The sequence below is a fragment of the Pongo abelii genome, chromosome 13 (genome assembly GCF_028885655.2).
Source record: "Pongo abelii isolate AG06213 chromosome 13, NHGRI_mPonAbe1-v2.0_pri, whole genome shotgun sequence".
Taxonomy (NCBI): Eukaryota; Metazoa; Chordata; class Mammalia; order Primates; family Hominidae; genus Pongo; species Pongo abelii.
In genome coordinates, this window is record NC_071998.2 from 38,580,823 (window position 1) to 38,599,357 (window position 18,535).

Below are 18,535 nucleotides of genomic sequence, written 5' to 3' on the forward strand. Positions count from 1 at the left end.
ATTTTAACAACTACTTAGTATTTCACTGCATGGCTGTTCCATGGTTGGTTCAATCAGTACCCTGTTGAACATTTAGGATATTTTCATTTCTTGTTGATTTATTTAGTTATTACAACAATGCTACATGAGTATCCTCTTTGGCCATTGAGCAAATTCTACTGAGTAGAAGACATATACGTATAAAATAAATTTCTGAAGGTAGAAATGCAAGATCAAAGAGTATACACATTTCAAAATTTGAAAGATATTTGTCAAATTGCCCTCCAAAAGAATTGCACCAATTTATGCTCACACTAACAATGAATGAGAGAGCCTCAGACAGCAAATTTTTTTTTGAGACAGAGTCTCATTCTGTCACCCAGGCTGGAGTGCAGCAGCGCAATCTCGGCTTACTGCCACCTCCGCCTCCCAGGTTCCAGCGATTCTCCTGCCTCAGCCTCCCAGGTAGCTGGGATTACAGGCAGGCGCCACCATGCTTGGCTAATTTTTGTATTTTTAGTAGAGACAGGGTTTCACCGTGTTGACCAGGCTCGTCTTGAATCCCTGACCTCAAGTGATCCACCTGCCTCAGCCTTCCAATGTGCTAGGATTAGAGGCATGAGCCACCACGCGGGGCCTCAGATGGCAAATTTAAATAAGTCCTTTGAAGAGAGACTCAGATTGACTTCATTACAAAGCACATAAGCCTTTATAATATAACTACCTTCTAATTTACTTGTTTTAGAAACCTGAGTTTTTACCACAGTTGAGTTAAATACAGAGTGCAGTTATGGTAGAGGTATTTGACCTCTCTAAATTAAATGACAAGGCCAGTTTCCTACACAGAATCTCCAATTTCCACTGCAGTATGTGCCCTTCATACCTCAAGATCATTGCTATCCCTACAGAAAGTCTGAGAAGCACACTGCAAGTTGACTTTCTACCTTGCAATTACCAAAGCAGGGAGCCCCTACTGTGCACAGACACCATTTCCGATATCGTGCTATCTTTCATTCATCCCAAGTTTATGGCTTAACTCATACAATTCAAACTTTCATAACCAGAGGATTTTTCTGGGCACTTGAATAGATGTTCTCTGTAAGCCTGGGCCTTATCTGGAAAAAAAGAAAAAGAAAAAAAGAAAAAAACTGTATTGAACCAGTACTAGCCACATTACTGCTTCAGAGATGTATTCTTATAAGCATCTCCCTGGGGCTGGATCTTAGGAAGACAGCAGGCTAGTCTGTGTGCATAACCAGGCTAACCAGCTAGCAACCAGCATCAGGTCTGTTAGAAAGACCAAACCAGCTATGTGGGTAAAGCCACAGTCTTCCTGAAAACCAGGACCAAGGAATTCTTCTAATTAGAATACATCCAGCTTTTCAAACTTCATTGCATCTTATTTTCATGATCTAAACTGTCAGCAGTAAAAGCAGAAAGATTGGACTTGGCAAAGAAAGGCAGATTTTGTCACATTGCATATGTAGAAGGTGTTAAATGGCAGCAGAAGGCAAATTGTGGATGCTTCTTTTTGTGTGTTACTGACATCTCTAGAGATGAAGATTTAAGTTGCCTTCATCAGTCAAACTTGAATCTGTTATTATAAATTAATAATAGGATTCCCCCCAACCATGAGGCTCTTTTAAAAAAAAAGATGGGAATTTGTTATACTTGGAGGCTGGCATGTTCAATTAGGCATGGTAAGTTTCTCTTTTGATTAGATCTGAAGTAAACCAAATCATCTCATTTTAGTCATGGGCCTCTAAGCCTTTAGTTAAGGACTCTCAGCATGTGCCAGCGCTTCTGCTGCTAACCCACATTTCAAATGAGATTTACAGGTACCAGATTACAATGTAAAGTGGAGGACTAAAATTAAAATAGAAACTAAGAACTCAGATTAAGTGAAAATTCATAGACATATGAAACCTACAGAACAATACATGCTATAAGTTCACAAAATAGGGGCAACTACTGAATACATGTTAGCCAAATATAAAATCTTCTACTTTACAATAAAATAAATGATTGGGTAATATATAGGTTCCTCAAAAGAAAGAATTATTTTGTTTGATTCTGTTTTTTATATATAGGTCATCATAATCTTTCAACACATATTTCTTGAGCACCTACTATTTTCCAGATACAGTAAATCAGATCAAAACTCTCCCCAAACGAATAATGTCACAACCCACTTGCAGAGACACATACCCAAAATATGGGCTTTGACAAAATAACTCTGAAGAGAATTTTTATGCCCATTAGGAGGTAGTTGGGTTAAATGCTGGCAGGTCTTAGGCTATGTGGCCTGCCTTTTTAGTAAAGTGATTCTTCATTCGTTTATCTCTTAGACATCCAGAGTTCCAGGCATGGGAACAAAAGAAGACATTTAAAGCTTCTGTCTAGCAGTCTCTACCTGGCTCAGAAATCCAAATCTGAGAATAAGGCAAACCTCTGAGAATATCTTTGTGTGAGCCATTTGTATCTGTATATATGAGATTGAAATGTTCAAAAGATTAAGTTCCTAAAACAATGAAGCAGGTGATCTAAAATGATAAAGAACATCAGCTCTCAAGCACTGTCAGAATCAGCCATGATCAGTAAGTTGGCCCTTTTCCTGAAACATCATATTCTGCAGTCTGATACCTGCTGGGAGTTTTTTTGGTTTGTAAAATACCAATTACATCTGAACTCAATTAGATTATCTTTTTATAAAAAATGGAGGGGGTATTAAAATAAACATTAATTATAAACGCTATTAGTCTTTGGAAACTTAACCACAGCATCAATCAAGCAGAAAGTCTGGCAGGTTTCCCGCAATGTGTTTCTAGGCTTTTCTTCTTTCTGTACCCCTAAAAAGGAGGGTAAGCGCAGAATATCATTTCATATAGCGAAAAATCTGAGCACTTTCTCACACCCACAGCCACTAATGTCATATTCTTTGTTGTTTGTGTTAATGTTGCTATATTCACAAACACTTGTGAGGACCAGCCTAGGCAGTGAGCATTGAGGGCACAGATGGAGAACAGCATCCTTATCCTTGAGAGCCCCACAGGCTAGTTGGGGAGAGTGTCAGTGAAACACTTTTGAGGCTGTATGACAAGTGCCATGATAGGATAGGTATCAGGTGCTATGATGGGGGAGAGTGACTCAGGGAAGGCTTCCAAAAGGATGAGATGTCTAAAGCAGAGTCTTGAAAAGGAATAAGAGAAATTCCTTAAGTTTCTTAAAAAGAAATAAGACAAATAAGAAGTATGGAGAATTCCAAGCCTTGTGAAGAGTAAATCAGGAGGATGCAGGAGATGCAATTGAAAACTGGGAGACCAATTACAAAAGCACGTTCATATTTCTAATGATAAGGTGACCCTGCTAGGAAAGATGGTAGAACAAATTCACATTTGGGCTGATCCATCCCTTATGGGTGGCCACAAAGTTCATTCTTATAGAACATTATTAAAGAAAGCCTGAATGGGCACACGTGGGTAACCATATGAAAAGACAGCACTGGATTTGTCATTTACCCTTTGCATCAGGAAGGCTGTCAAATGAAGCAAATGTTTAAATGGAACTGGAGTGCAAAGCTGCTAGAAAAATATATTAGTTACTTCTATTACAATTAAAGCCCAAAAGTCATAAATAGATAGACAGCTATAGCTACAGAGATAAATATAGATATAGATATGCATAATTCAGTATACATGCATATCTTTCTTAGCTCTGTCCACTAAGAAAGGCTAGGAGCAATGACATCTTAGTAGCCATAAGCACACATAGTTCTCAGATCTTGGTTACTAAATACCATTTTCCAATAAAAGGAGTCAGTGCTTCTGGAGAAGTGATTACTTCCAAGTGCTGAACCAGGAAACATACAAAATGATATTGAAACATCTTGTGATGCCAGAAAATAAAGAAATGCTTTGAAAAGGATGAAGCTTGTTGACTGAACACAGAAGCCAATCTGAAAAATATCCCAGTGGTCAAGCTTGAAACAATTTAATTAACTGAATAAATAGTGGGCCCACAGAATAAAAGAAATATGCACACATTTATACTATGTAAATAAATAACTGAATACATAAGTAAGAGAGACAAGACAGATGTTACTTTCAGAATTCCAATTAATGAGTGTAGAGGAAATGAGGAAAAAAAAGTCTTTTTTTATGCTAAGCAGACATAAATGGGGAGAAAAAGTTCTAATAAGGAAATTCAGCTGCCTCATTTCATTGTATAATGGGTTTGGTCACCACTTGAGAAATAATTATGTATATATTCTCATTAATTACAGAAACTACTCCTATGGTTGTGTCTGTAAATCTAATATAATGTTGTTAATCATCTCTATTATGTGGTTCATTAACAAAATATTTACTAAAGACACTTTACAAAATACTTTATTACAGAGTAATTTAATTTTTACTAATATCAGTATAGCCCTGTAATAAGTAGTTTGCATCATGCATCACAAAAATTAGAAAAAAACAATTTAGAGGTTGTACTTCAAAAACAGATTTGGGAATAAATAAAATTCTGTTTTTGGTGGTTTTGTTTAAGATGAAATTATTATTTTTAAGAAATAAAAATTTCTTTAAAATTTTGCTTTTAAGAATAAAAATTAAGCCTGCCTCTATTAGGTAAATTAACTGTTCCAGTAAGATAGTTGGTAGAATAAAAGGGGATTTGTTTCTTCTAGTTGCTAGGTGGCATCCTGTGTGGAGGAACTTTCACTATTATTCTCTGGGCCTCCATACCCTCCTAAGAAGGCCTCCACCATCCATCAGAGCACAAATCTGAAATCTCTTCCTCACTTCAGGCTATGGACTCTACAAGGGGACCAGCCAGATCTGTCTTATTCACCAAATACAGCCCAGTACATAGCACAGTTTTTTGTTTGTTTGTTTGTTTGTTTTTTACTATTTGCTGTGTGTTAGTTTGTGACTTGTACTAACTTGAAAGGAAGCTTGACTTCCCAGAGGAGCTGATCATAGTGAGAGCTTCACTGCAAGACAGTGTAGGCCTGTGATGGGTGAGGCATGATTATAGGACACTTGTCGAGGGATACTAAAGATGGCAGAGGGAAGATCCCTTTCCCAGAGAAGACTGCTCTCTGCTGGGGAAAGCAGGCATGTGGGCAGCAAGCTGAAATAAGGACTGTAACATGTACAATCAAAGTGCCATGAGAATGATGGGTTTCCACTTGGAAAAGAGGGATGTGTGCAGAGAAACCTTCAGGTTGGACATTGAGTTAGGCCTTGATGAATGAGGGGCAGCTTAATAAAAAAAATGAGGAGCCAAGGCCCAACTTTCCCTGCCCTGATCTTTATGGTGTTCACCTAACCTTCTGTCCTATGGAAAGGGCTTCTTTGCACATGCACCTTGTTGACCTTGGAGACGTGCAGAGGGGGACAACTGATGTGTCTCCCCCGCCTTCCACCACTGGAGTATGAATACCTGGTACACCCCATTTTTCTCCTACTTACCTCTAGAAAGTTCCTGGGGCCCCATAGGTAGACACTCAGTTCCACTGGGGCCATGGGCTTGGAGGTCCTAAAGACATTTACTCTGGGTCATTGGCCGACAGGAAGCACATCACAGAGTCATAACCTCATCTACTTGCCTAGAAACCATGAACACAAGGATTTGTTGCAGCCAGTCTGATACTGGAGATATACCAGTGAACAAAACCAGTGAAAAGCCTTGCCCTTTTGAAGCTTGTCTGCTCTCAGTGGAAAGCACCAAATAATCTATAGTCATAATGATATAGTATATTAGACGGTGATAACTACTTTAGAGAAAATAAACCTGGGATAAGAAATGCTGGAGAGAGAAGCTATAGATTTCAATAGGCTGCTCAGACAAGCCTCAATGAGGTGACATTTGAACAAGCTCTGTGGACCTCTGGGGGAAGAATACTCCAGGTACAGGGGCCAGACAATGCCATGGCACAGAGGTGAGATGGTGCACAGCATTTTCAAGAAACAGCAAAGAGACCAGCGTGGCTGGAGCAGTAAGAGAGGAGAGGGGTAGCGTACAAGATCAGGGCAGTCAGGGTGAGCTTCACTGGACAGAATCAGTAAGACTTTGGCTTTCACTTTGACCTAGGGACCCACTGCAGGATTTTGCAGAGAAGTAAGTGCCATGTTCTGTTTTACTGATCACTACAGATGCTGGGATGAGACTGGCCGGGGCGGAGAGGGAAGGGTAGAAGGGGGAGACTCAGACCAGCAGAATTATTCCTGTGTGACTTGGTGCTGGTTGGGTGGGCGTGCGGAGCAGGGAGTGGGAAAGGGGTGGAAGGAAGAAGTGGTCAGATTCTGAAAAATTTTAAAAATAGAGACACCAGATTTGCTGGTAGATGGCATGTGGGGTGTGAGAGAAACAGGGGAGCCCAGGATGCCACATCAGTTCTGTTGCAAGCCTTCTGAGAGTGATGAAGGCTTAACTTAAGTCTCTGCCTAACTTAAGTCTCTGCTTCCAGAAAAAAAAGGAAAGGAATAAATGGGAGGAAAGTTCAGACACACTTTTGCTTTTTAAGCTACCTGCCAAGCCATAAACTTCAAAGAAAGAGACAAGAAAGGCAGAACTGAAAACACAAAAATAGATTTTAAAAGGCTGATTTCTAGTTTTTCTTCCTGTGTTATTTTTTCCTTTCTTCTCCCAAGCCATGGTCTGTTCACCGAGGTGTGTGTGGCCACTCTCTTTGCATCTTTTTCTCTCTTTTGTCCCATCATTGTTTCTGTGTTGCAGATGCTTAGAATGTTCTGTAGCAGCTGGAAGTTAATCTGATCACCACCCCAGTAACTCTGCCTATTACAGACTTGGTGGGAAAGATGGGAGCGAGGGAATTTCCAAGGGGCTGTTTAATTAACAGCAGAAGAGAAACAAATTCATTTCCTTTGAGTGAACAGACCCTCCAAACGTTGTTTTTCCATGCAGCATGAAGCTTCTGTTTTATGTCAGAATGATCTGGTCAAGGATTTTGATTGCTGGTTGTTTTTCGAAATTCACATTCGGCTCTTATGCTTGGATCTTTTACTTCCGTACTTCCCTACCACCCCCTCAACATACACTCCTCTGAGGACACTCAGCTGGTACTCTTTTGCAAATTTCAGACCAAGCTAAACTATATTAAAATTATATACTAGGTTTTGACGTAGGTGCCTCACGATTTGAGCAGTTTGCTATTTCTGAGATTTTTAACTATACAAATATCTGTAGCTATGTAAAAATACAACACTTTAAGGGTTTGGACCACAAGAGAGTATATTTTTTAAAGTTGCCTTGAAACATGTTAAAAATAACTCCTTCACTCACCTTGAAAAGTACTCAAAAATATCATAATTCTTTTTCTGCAGGCACAATGTTACACAATCATTTCTTAGATTCATTCCTCTATGCCACCCTTTATGGCAATTTGGAATCTGTGCCTGAAATATCTGAGCAATCCCTTTACCACCAAGGTCTGCACCTGCAGGTGCTAGGCATCAATTCTATTTTAAATATCAATCTTCTTTTCAGTAATTTAGGAGAAGAATTTCCTGTCATCCACTTCCATAATAATAGCAACCCTTTCTGAATAGCAGTTCCTAAGTACTTGCTGTTTATCAGAGGCCATTGAAACATGCAATGGCTATTAACCCATTGGACCTTCCAAGGACTGTTTTAGCTGGATGATCTTCTTAGCTCCATCTTACTCATTCTGGACCTGAGGTGGAGAGGGGTTAAGAACCTGGTGCTTCATGAGGTTCTTTTGAGCAATTCCATTTTGCTGCAGCAGTAGTCCCTTGGTCTGAATTTTGGCCCTGCAGGTGATGGGGGAAAGCTGATCATCATGTCCCCATTTTAAGATTGCAGAGGTATCAACTCTTAAGCCCAGAAAGCAAGCTCTATCACCTTGACCTTCTCAATTGCAGAAAGATCTAAAGTGATCCTTTTTCTAATCAAGTTTTGGGGGATTCACTGAAACTTGTACACCAGTCCAACAAGGCCCTGTATGCTTAAACTCCTGGGTCTGAATCTGGCTCATTCTCCAGCTCAGCCTGTGTGGATTGAGAGAAGAGAGGATGGCAACAATTCTCCTACAGCAACTCAGGACCACATCACCCTTAGATTCTGTTTGATTCTCTTTTTCCTCTTACTTACAGAGTTCTTTCAATGCCACACATTGTGATAAGCCCTTTACACATATTTTCTCACAGAAGACCCCTGCAGCTCAGCGCTTCCCTGGATGACAGACAGAAAATGAGCCCCTCTTCCCCAAGTGAGTACAGGACATGTATGGACATCGTATGTCACTAGTAACTTTACCAATACCACTGGAATCCCTACTTAACAGATCAGCCAATACCGCTAGAATCCCTACTTCAGATCAGCCGATACCACTAGAATCCCTACTTAACAGATGGGAAAACTAAAGCACAGAAATATTTAGAAACTCACCAAAAATCACCCAGCAGACACAGTGAGAGAGCTAGGGCTTGAACTCAGATCTACCTGCCTCTCAGTGCCGTTAACCTCCATTTAACCACATCCATTTAACCTCCATTTAACCATGAAATTGTGCTGTCCCGACACACACACCCTGTTTGCTGTTCTTCACAGTTTGTGACTTGGGAATGAACAGATCCTGAAAATGCCATGTCTTCCTACCCCAAGGCAGAGAGGATCACTTCAAAAATCACAGGTTCTCTGCTGGCTTCTGCCCCAGGTCCTTCATGCTCACATATATCCTGTTAGCCTCATCCTCACAGCATTTCTCAAAAGGTGCCCTGTGACGATCTCAGGGGTATCCAGTGGGCTGGAATCAGCGAATCTGGTTTGTCAGGCTCTGCCCCACCACCCTGAAGGATTACACATGTGTGCCACATTCTGAAGGTGGGCCCTCAACTGCTGCCTTTCTAGAAACTAAGGGAAAATCCTTCTAGCCTATGGAGCAGCCATTGTCAGCACTTAGGATGTGGAATGGCTGCCAGGTCAGATTAGTTGTGACAAAGAATCATCTAGGAGGGAGGTTGAATTGAAGAAGTTGAAGAGGTCTGTGGAGAAGACAGCTCCCAACCAGGCTTGCTGCTTTGGCTTGCTGCCCCTAAGGCAGCAAGAGGACACAAATAAGGCTAATCCCTCTTACTGTTCAATAGCACAGAAAACCTGAGGTGCTGCTGCAGTGGGAAAAGAGTAACACGCAGTCTCACTGGCCTGTAAGATATTTGAGAACCTATAAAATTCCAATTCTAGGGTTATCTCCTACCCTGTTCTCCTAGATTTTCCTTGGAGATTTGGGGAAAACCAGCCCATGAGTGCCAGTGGCCAACACTATTCTGAAAGATGCTTCCTGGCAGAGGGCATGGCTCCCCTTCCAGGCTTTTGGGTCCCTTTTATTATCATTTCTCTCTGGCACACACCTAAACTCTGAAAAGATTCTTATAACCACAAGTGATATGTCATTAGCTTGTTTCTATCCAATATTTTCTGTGTCATGATTCATGACTTTAGGACATTATTTGAGTTGGGTTATTTTAGGTTTTATTTCCACAGACCTATTTGTTGCCGCTTCTGAATGCTTTCCTGCTTTATTATTATCTTACAGATAATTTTAAAATAGCAAATATTGATCATCTATATTTCTTAGAGTGGCAGGATGTTCTGAGTTCAAACAATGACCCTGAGACCACGATGGGATGGTTTTATTAGAAGAAGCATCATCTCCAATAAAGTTTCAGAACCTCCTTTTTTCCTCTTCTGGGTGGAAAACCAGGTGATTTGGGACTTTTTGGAGTTGTCTTCTGCAAAAAGTAACTCCTCTTTAGGCTGAGGACTGCAGAGTACTCAAGCTCACTCTTATTATCTGTTTATCTAGTCCTCAAATAAGACTAGGTTTGGCAGCCAGGAAAGTATCTTGCATCCACACAGCCTGGACAACCTTCAGGCAATCATAGCCCCTGCCTGCCTCCTCCATCCTTGCATTTCTTTTTCTCTCTTTTTTCTTTCTTTTCTTGTTCTTCTTTACCACCTCCTTTTCCTAGTCTCCAGGATTTCTTTCCTTTCCCTTTTTCTTCCCAGAGTTTCCCTTGGAAATTAAATAGAAGCAACCAAATTCAAGCTACCTTCCAAGGTGGCGAATCTAATGCTGACCTTCAACATTCCTCATGGATGGAGTCGTGCCTGTCAACTCATCCTTCTTTCTCACTCCTTAGGAAGCCCAAGCCACACACCAACCTCCTTTTCTCCATGAAGTATTTTCTTTCCTACTTCTTTTGAGAGTGTACTCAGTGGTGCATATTTATTGCCTAGACTAAGGTACTTATGGCCTAGAGATTGCCTTTGTTGTGGCAAAGAGACCAGGCTTGTGACCAATGGAGCCATGAGCAGAAAGCGTCACAACTTGTGTCATTTTCACCATTGGAGTCCATTGATCTGACTCTAGTTTACAGGTGCTGTCACTCCCAGCCAGTCACACAAGTCATCATATGACCACACGCCATGTTTCCAAACCATGGAGGTGGGCAGTGGGTGCCAATCTGCCATGCTTTATCCTAGGAAAAGAAGCTCTCCAGGAGAAACGTGTTTGTTTGGTTTGGTTCTAAATAAAAAAGTAGAATGAGATCCCCTGTTAATATGCTGCTAGGGAACACAGCTGGCAAAAAAATACATAGTGGGAAAACTATAGGGGTTGTGGTGTTTTGAGATACTCATTATATCTGAATCTAGGCAATAATCAGTTTAAAATGAGAATTTTTTTATACCTTGATTGTTCCCAAGGAAGAAAATAAAGGATTAAAAAAAGAGGAATGTGCTGTTTCCCTGATCTCTGCACTTTTGCTTGCTTTTTTTTTTTTTTTTTTTTTTGGCTTATTGCATGCATTTACTTATTATGTCAATAATAAAGAAGAAATGAAACATCACACTTGTGGTACAGCTGTTTAAAATGATTACTTTGAGAATGGCATTTTTCTAGTAACTTTTTTTATGTTTCCATAAGTTATTGGGGTACAGGTTGTATTTGGTTACATGAGTAAGTTCTTTAGTGGTGATTTGTGAGATTTTGGTGTACCCATCAACCATATGTACACTGCACCATATTTGTAGTCCTTTATCCCTCGTCCCCCTCCCACTCTTCCCCCTAAGTCCCCAAAGTCTATTGTATTATTCTTATGCCTTTTCATCCCCATAGCTTAGCTCCCACGTATCAGTGAGAACATATGATGTTTGATTCTCCATTCCTGAGTTACATCACTTAGAATAATAGTCTCCAATCTCATTCAGGTCACTGCAAATGCTGTTAATTCATTCCTTTTTATGGCTGCATAGTATTCCATCATATATATATGTTGGAATATTTATATATATATAATATATATAATATAATATAATATATATATGTATAACAGTTTATACATATATAATATATATATAACATATATATTATATATGTTATATATTATATATGTATAATATATATGTATAACAGTTTATACATATATATAATATAATATATATATGTATAACAGTTTCTTTATCCACTCGTTGATTGATGGCCATTTGGGTTAGTTCCACCACTTTGCAACTGTGAATTGTGCTGCTATAAATATGCATGTCCAGCACAATTCCCAAAGCATCTCATCACCAACATTACTTGCTGCACTCAGTTGATCCTTCCTTGCCCTAAATCCACAAATGGAATCAGTTGCCTTCTTGATGCCTTAATTGCAGCTGACTCAGCTAATTTGGAAAGCTGTGATGCATGTTCCTGACTCGTTTAGAAACAGCAATGTTAATTATAAGACAGGTTGAGTATCCCCTATCTGAAACGCTTGGGACCAGAAGTGTTTCAGATTTCAGATTTTGGTTTTTTCAGTTAGGGATACTCAACGTGTAAATGTTTGAAAACTGAAGTCAAATCAAAGGACCCCTGGGCTTGGCTTTCCTTCCCAGCCCATTGTCAAAATCTGGTCTGGAATGAGCATTTAATTTCAGAGAAATGGCCATGCCTCCAGAGCAGCTCTGTTTCTCTAGACCTGTTTTGGATCTCAGCAGTAGGGAAGCTTTAGTGTTGCTTGGTGCTTTTGTTAACTTTGTGAGCACCTTGGAAGGGAGGGAAGAGATTCTCAAATAGAGAATTGGGCTGAAAAATCTACAAAGGCAAGAAAGTACCCTTCAGGAAGGTCCTGGTGCATTGGGGTTGGACAGAATGGAGTGGTCATGCTATTAGTGCAGCGTGACTGAGGAGGCCACATGCCTGCTTGGCCCTGAGACTATCTTCTTTCTCATTGTGTCTCCTTCCTGCCACTTTCTTTTGCTTCAGGGAGGTTCAGAGAAAAGGCTTCAATTCTCCACAAGATCGCCAAGAAGAAATGTCATGTGGATGAGAACGAGCGGCAGAATGGGGCTGCCAACCACGTGGGTGAGCGCAGGGAAACATCCACCCCATACCTTTCGTGGGGGAAGCGAGGGGAGCAGGGAGCCAGGACCAGTGTGGGCACCCCTGACTCAGTGCAGACACACACCGCTGCAGCACAGCCCTTCCCTGCGCAACAGGAAATGAGTCCCTCTTGCCCTAGTGTGTACAGGGTATGCATGGACACAGTATGTCACCAGTAACTCTAGAAGTCCAAGAAGAGGAAATTTATTCTCTGAGGAACCTGAAGTAAAACCAACTCTTAACTAGTCATCTCCATTCAAGAATAGAAAATCACTGTATTTCAGGGATTCCACATAAACAGGATACACGCACACGCATACACGCATACATACGCAATGTCATTTAATGTTTAATCAAAGGTGAGAGTCCCCTTTCTGTAAGTCTTGACTGGTAACCAGATTTTTATACCTGTGACATTGCTTATGGCACACACTTGGTCACTCCTGAACTGAGTGACAGAGTCCTTTTGAGATGATGCTGCCTCTCGTTTTTTAAGAATTCAGCAATAACAGCCCCCAGGTCTCTTTTCACTGACTTTTGCAGAGCTCCTGTATGACCAGATTGTGACATTCAGGCATCTTATTTTAAATTGGAACATGATGTTCCTTCTCTCCTGTCTGTAACTATAATATAGCTCTCTTATTCTAAATTCAAACTAAATTTAACCTGATCTGGATCTATGCTATAAACGAAGCTATTACCCAAGTAACTAAAATTATCTGCAGACAAAATTCAACAGCATTGCTCCCAAAATACTGACACTCCATAGAAGAGTTTCTGCCTTTCCTGTTATCCCAACTTCTACCTCAGGGAAAATTTTTGGCTGAGAAACAGTTAAGATGCAATTAGATATGAAAAGAAAAACTGGAAAGAAGTCAGCTAAAATGTTAACAATAGTTACTTCCTAAAGCTGGGATTATGAGTTATATGTATTTTTTCTGCTTCTTTATGCTTCTATGAAGTTTTTCAGAATAAGCATATTTTGCTTTTGTACTATAAAAATGTAAAGCCACACCATGAAAGTCTACCGCATAGGTTGAGTTTTGTTTGTGATGTTTAGATTTAACTACACAAGCTATTTTTTCTGCTTCACTTGTTGACTTGTCTTTTATAGAATGAGGTAGCTTGGAGTAAAAGACTTAGATTCCTGGGCTCAGTCCCAGTCCTCCTCCTAATGACTGGCCAACCTTAGACTTGGATTTAATCTTTTTTAAGGAGGTAGGACACTTAATGCCAAGGATTCTTCTAATGTTATTGGGGCTCTCAATGACTTTGTAACTAGAAAATGTTATTGAGTCTCTGAATGACTCTGTAACTAGCTAATGCTTTTCAAAGTAAGTCCAAGATATATTTTCATATTTTCTTTTATTATGAACCTTCAGCCTGCTGTGTAAAAGCACTTTATGAGCTAAGATGTGCACACACAGGTTAGATATTATGCCTAGCAGGCAGTCTCTGCTCATCTGCTCATCTCTGTTCTTGGACATGTTAACTCCCCTTTTACCCAGTATTTTGTGTTGCTAGGGTCAATTTGACCATTGCAGGCTAAGCCTAAGGTTTTATCACATCAGCCAATAGACTTCTCCAAACAGAGTTTTATTCACCCAAGGTTCTTAATGATTTTTTATTTAAATAACTGAATCAAGCATACTAAGATAAACTGGCATGCCACATGCAGCACAACATCACATACATATCGCTGTCACTACTAAAAACTTGGAAAGATAAAGTAAATTTGAGTTTCTGTGGTTTTCCATATTTAAATCTATTCATGTGTCTATATTCCACAACTAAATACATAAATAAACATAAATATTTCCCTATGATTTCCAAAATTTGGCTGCTTCAAACTCCACAATTTTTATGTAACTCTCAAATTATTTTCTTAAGCACCAGTGATGGAAATGTCTAGTCCCTCTGAAGTTGCTAGAAAAAGAAAAAGCATATTCTCATGTTTGATGAGCAGCTGATACTGCTCGGATCTGATACTGATGAGCATTCTGATACCCCCAGCAACCCTGACAGCATACTATAGCCTCATTCCATCCCCAAATCCATGATTTGACCCAAAACAGCCAGAGTGTGTGCTTTCAATAGGAACCTTTTAATTTCCCTCGCAATGAAGTCCAGCAGACCTCAGTGGTGCTGGAACATTGATCACCTGGAGGTACTCCTCTTTGTCATGACAAAAAAAAATTCTTCTAGTGAAAGGCAGGCACTATAGTAAGGATCCAAATAGTTTATGCTTCTTGGTTACTCTATACAAGGCACTATGCTAAGTGTTTTACATGCATTTTCTTATTTAATCTTTACGGAAATACTCTTTGATCATATTGTTGTTGTTAGTGGTAGCAGTAGCAACAGTAATAGTAGTAGTAGTATTGTTACCATTACCCCAGTTTTACAGATGAAGACACTGAATTTCAGAGAGGTTGAGTCACTTGCAAAGGGTGAAACAGCACAAGCTGTAGATCCAGAATATGAAGCCAGGCCTGTCTGATTCCCAGTGTTACAGACTCCCAGTGCTTAACCATTACCCTAGAGTCACTTCTCAAGTGTCAAATCTGCACTTGCTGACCCTCTGGCTTTACTATAGCTAAATGTTCTCTCTGATTCAGGAATAACACAGCCTTGGGCCTCTATTACTTGTCCAGCTCCCCCTTGCCTTGCCTGCAATAGGATGCTCAGGTGTGGAGTGTGCTAAGTTGTATTCACCAGGCTGCCCTGCCCATAGCCACCTAGGCACTGGAAGAGTTTCCACTCACAGAGCCTGAATTACAGCTGAACATAATGTCCCTTGGAGGTCAACTTGTCAAACCCTCTTATTTCACAGATAAGGTTCCCAAGTCCCAGAGGAAGAAGGGAACTAGCCTAAGATAGCAGCCTGATCAAAGCAGGGTAAAGTCTAGGACCCTGAAGCCGTAGCTAATATCCTTTCCAGAGTACAGTATCAAAGAAAAGATATTACTGTAAGAAAATATCTGAAGGGTACAGTCCAGGGTGTAAACAATAGTATGTAGATTGCGTGTGGTTTTGGTTTTAAAATGTCTATGTTCATGTTTCCTGAATAGCTAGTTGGTAAATTTGCCTAGGCTCAAGAAAGGCATACCATGGGAGCTGATAGGGCACCCAAGGTAAAGTGTCACGCCAGAGCGGGAAGCCAGGGCGCTATTAAGGGGGCAGGCCGTATAATGAAAGACATGGGGAAGAACGGTAAAAATCCTTTCCCGCTTGGCTCAATATCAGCCCTGGGCCTTATCGCCCCGGGACACCACTATCCTCTGCTTTAGCCCAACATTTTAGGAAGCTCTTTTCAATATTGCTCTTTACCCCCATTGATTCCATTTGCTTTCTCTCTCTCTCTCTGTGTTTGTGTGTGTGTGTGTGTGTATGTGTTTAAATTATATCACAGAAAAAATTGAGCTTCCAAACAGCACCAGCACAGATGTTGAAATGACACCATCCAGTGATGCTTCAGAACCTGTACAAAATGGAAATCTCTCCCACAACATTGAAGGTGCAGAAGCCCAGGTATGGCTTTTCTCCATTGCTCTTCTGGGCTGTTGTTCTTAATTGATATCCTAGCATGGCAGCACAGACCCTATATTCTCCTTGGAAGCCCCAGCTCTCAGCTGGGCAGGAATCAGGTAGGGCCTTATTCATCCTTGTGTGTATTTCCCAGTGCCACCCCAGGGTCCCACATGCAGCAGCCTCTACATTTATTGAATGAATGTGAATATTCTCTAAGCCACTGTTTCTCCAGGTGAGGTCAAAGGACTCATGCATCAGCATCTCCTGGGGATGAAAATGCAGATCCCTGGGCCATATACCAGGTGTGATGAAACAGGATCACTGGGAAGCAGCATATAGGAATTAGCATTTTTAATTAGCATCCAAGGTGATTTTTAATGTATGATAAAGCTCGATACCTGCTGCAGTCTGATCCTTTCTCTGTGTCTTTAAGGTCAGTGTTAAGTAATAGAGAAACCACAGCCATCAGACTCAGTGAGCCCCCTTTGGCTGTCTCTGTCCCTGTGGTTGAAATTAACACCCTCTGGCCCAAGCTATTATTCAATGGCACAACCACCTGAACTGTTCAGTCTAGTAGTTGTAAAACCTAACATTTATCAAACACCTACTATTTGCCACAGCTTCAGTACTAGGCATTTTACATATGTATTAGTCCATTTTGACACTGCTGTAGAGAACTTATGAAGAAAAGAGGTTTAATTGACTTATAGTTCCACAGGCTCAACAGGAAGCATGACTGAGAGGCCTCAGGAAACTTATAATCATGGCAGAAGGTGAAGGGGAAGCAAGCATGTCTTACCATGGCAGAGCAGGAGAGAAAAAGAGGGGAATGGAGATGTGCCATACACTTTCAAGCAACCAGATTTCATGAGAACCCACTCAATATCACGAGAATAGCACAGGGGAAATCTGCCCCCCAGATTCAATCACCTCCCACCAGGCTCCTCCCCCCAACACATGGGGATTATAATTTGAGATGAGATTTGGGTGGGGACACAGAGCCAAACCATATCAACATATGTTATCACCTTTAACCTCACAGCTGAAGGTGTAGGCATCAGTAGCTCCATTTTTTTTTTTTTTTTTTTTTTTGAGACAGACTCTCACTCTGTCACCGAGCCTGGAGTGCAGTGACTCAATCTCAGCTCACTGCAACCTCCGCCTCCTGGGTTCAAGCAATTCTCCTGCCTCAGCCTCCTGAGTAGCTCGCACCACCACACACGGCTAAATTTTTTTGCATTTTTAGTAGAGATGGGGTTTCACCATGTTGACCAGGCTGGTCTTGAACTTCTGACCTCAGGTGATCCACTCGCCTTGGCCTCCCAAAGTGCTGGGATTATAGGCGTGAGCCACTGCGCCCGGATAATAGCTCCATTTTATAGTTGAGGAAATTGAAGCTCAGTGAGATGAAGTAGTTAATTGGGGTTACCTAGTTTGTAGATGGTAGAGCTGAGATTTCATCTCAGGACCGTCCAACTGTACCATTTCCACCACTCTCTAGAAAACAGTTGCTCAAAATGTAGGCAGAACCACCTTTGGTGCTTGTTAGATTTCTGGATCTCATCCTGATCAGGCGAATCAGAATTTCTAAGACCTGGAGCCCCAAACTTGCATGTTAATTAGGCATTTTAAAACTTGCATTTTACCTAGCTCAGTGTTTCTCAAACTTTAATGTACTTACAAATTCTCTGGGGAGGTCATATTAAAATTCAGATTCTGAATTTGTCAGGTCTGCCATGAGGCCTAGAGTCTGCGGTTCTAATGAGCTCCCCAGTGATGCTGACGCTGCTGGTCCAAGGACCATACTTGGAGTAGCACTACCCTAAAGGTTGAAAGCACTCTCTAGACAGAATTTCCCCCAATGAGCTGAAAAGTGATACAGTGCCTGCAAATAGAAACCAGATTGCAGACAATATAACCTAGCAGCCACTTCTTAAGAAAAAAAAATGCTAATTGTTGCCTGTTACCCTTATTCTCTGATAGAAATTACGAATTTCTTTCCTAAGGAAAGTTTCTTCATTTAACAGAAAGAATAAGGATCCTGCCACTCCTTCTGCCCTTGTCTCCTCTGCCTTCTATGCTCCTTACCTTTCTGCCCAGAGCCCTGTGGTCCCTTTGCATTAGCTCAAGAGTGAGCTGGCAGAGCAGCTTATGTCCACATGGATAAGCAGCATGTGGCAGCAGGAGGCAGGCCCCAAGGACATCTGGCTGCCCTTGGGGATGGCACAGTCACAGGTGTGCAGAGGGCAGCCTCATCCCCATGCCTCTCCATCTGGCTGACAGAGGGACATCTGTGCCCCTGCAAGAGAGGACCTTGCTGCAGGGGAGCAAAAGAATCCCAGATGACCCCTCTCTGAGCAGAGCTGTGCCCCTAGGTCTCCACAAAGGGGAACAGGACAGATTTGTGCACCACCCTGCTAGGCTCAGAGTTCAAGAGCAATCAGGTCTTCACTTGCAATCAGATGACCTGGACCTCAAGAGCAATCAGGTGACCTCAGCCTGCAGGTCACCATGGCCCACTGTAGGACAGCCTGGTAGTGAATTCTAGATCCACCAGGGTCAAGTTACCTAGCTTCCCTGAGCTTTAATTTAGTTGCCTCATCTGTGAAGTGC

At 41.2% G+C, this 18,535-nt stretch overlaps 1 protein-coding gene across 5 annotated transcripts in view; it reads left to right on the plus strand.

The window, feature by feature from the left end:
* The window catches only part of SLC24A2 (solute carrier family 24 member 2), a 533,689-nt gene that overhangs the window by 445,484 nt on the left and 69,670 nt on the right, over nt 1-18,535 (plus strand). For all 5 annotated transcript variants that reach the window (XM_054521034.2, XM_054521033.2, XM_054521032.2 and 2 more), the window contains 2 exons: nt 12,275-12,373; nt 15,804-15,922. In XM_054521034.2, the coding sequence (XP_054377009.1) occupies nt 12,275-12,373; nt 15,804-15,922 (218 nt within the window). The remainder of the gene's footprint in view (nt 1-12,274; nt 12,374-15,803; nt 15,923-18,535) is intronic.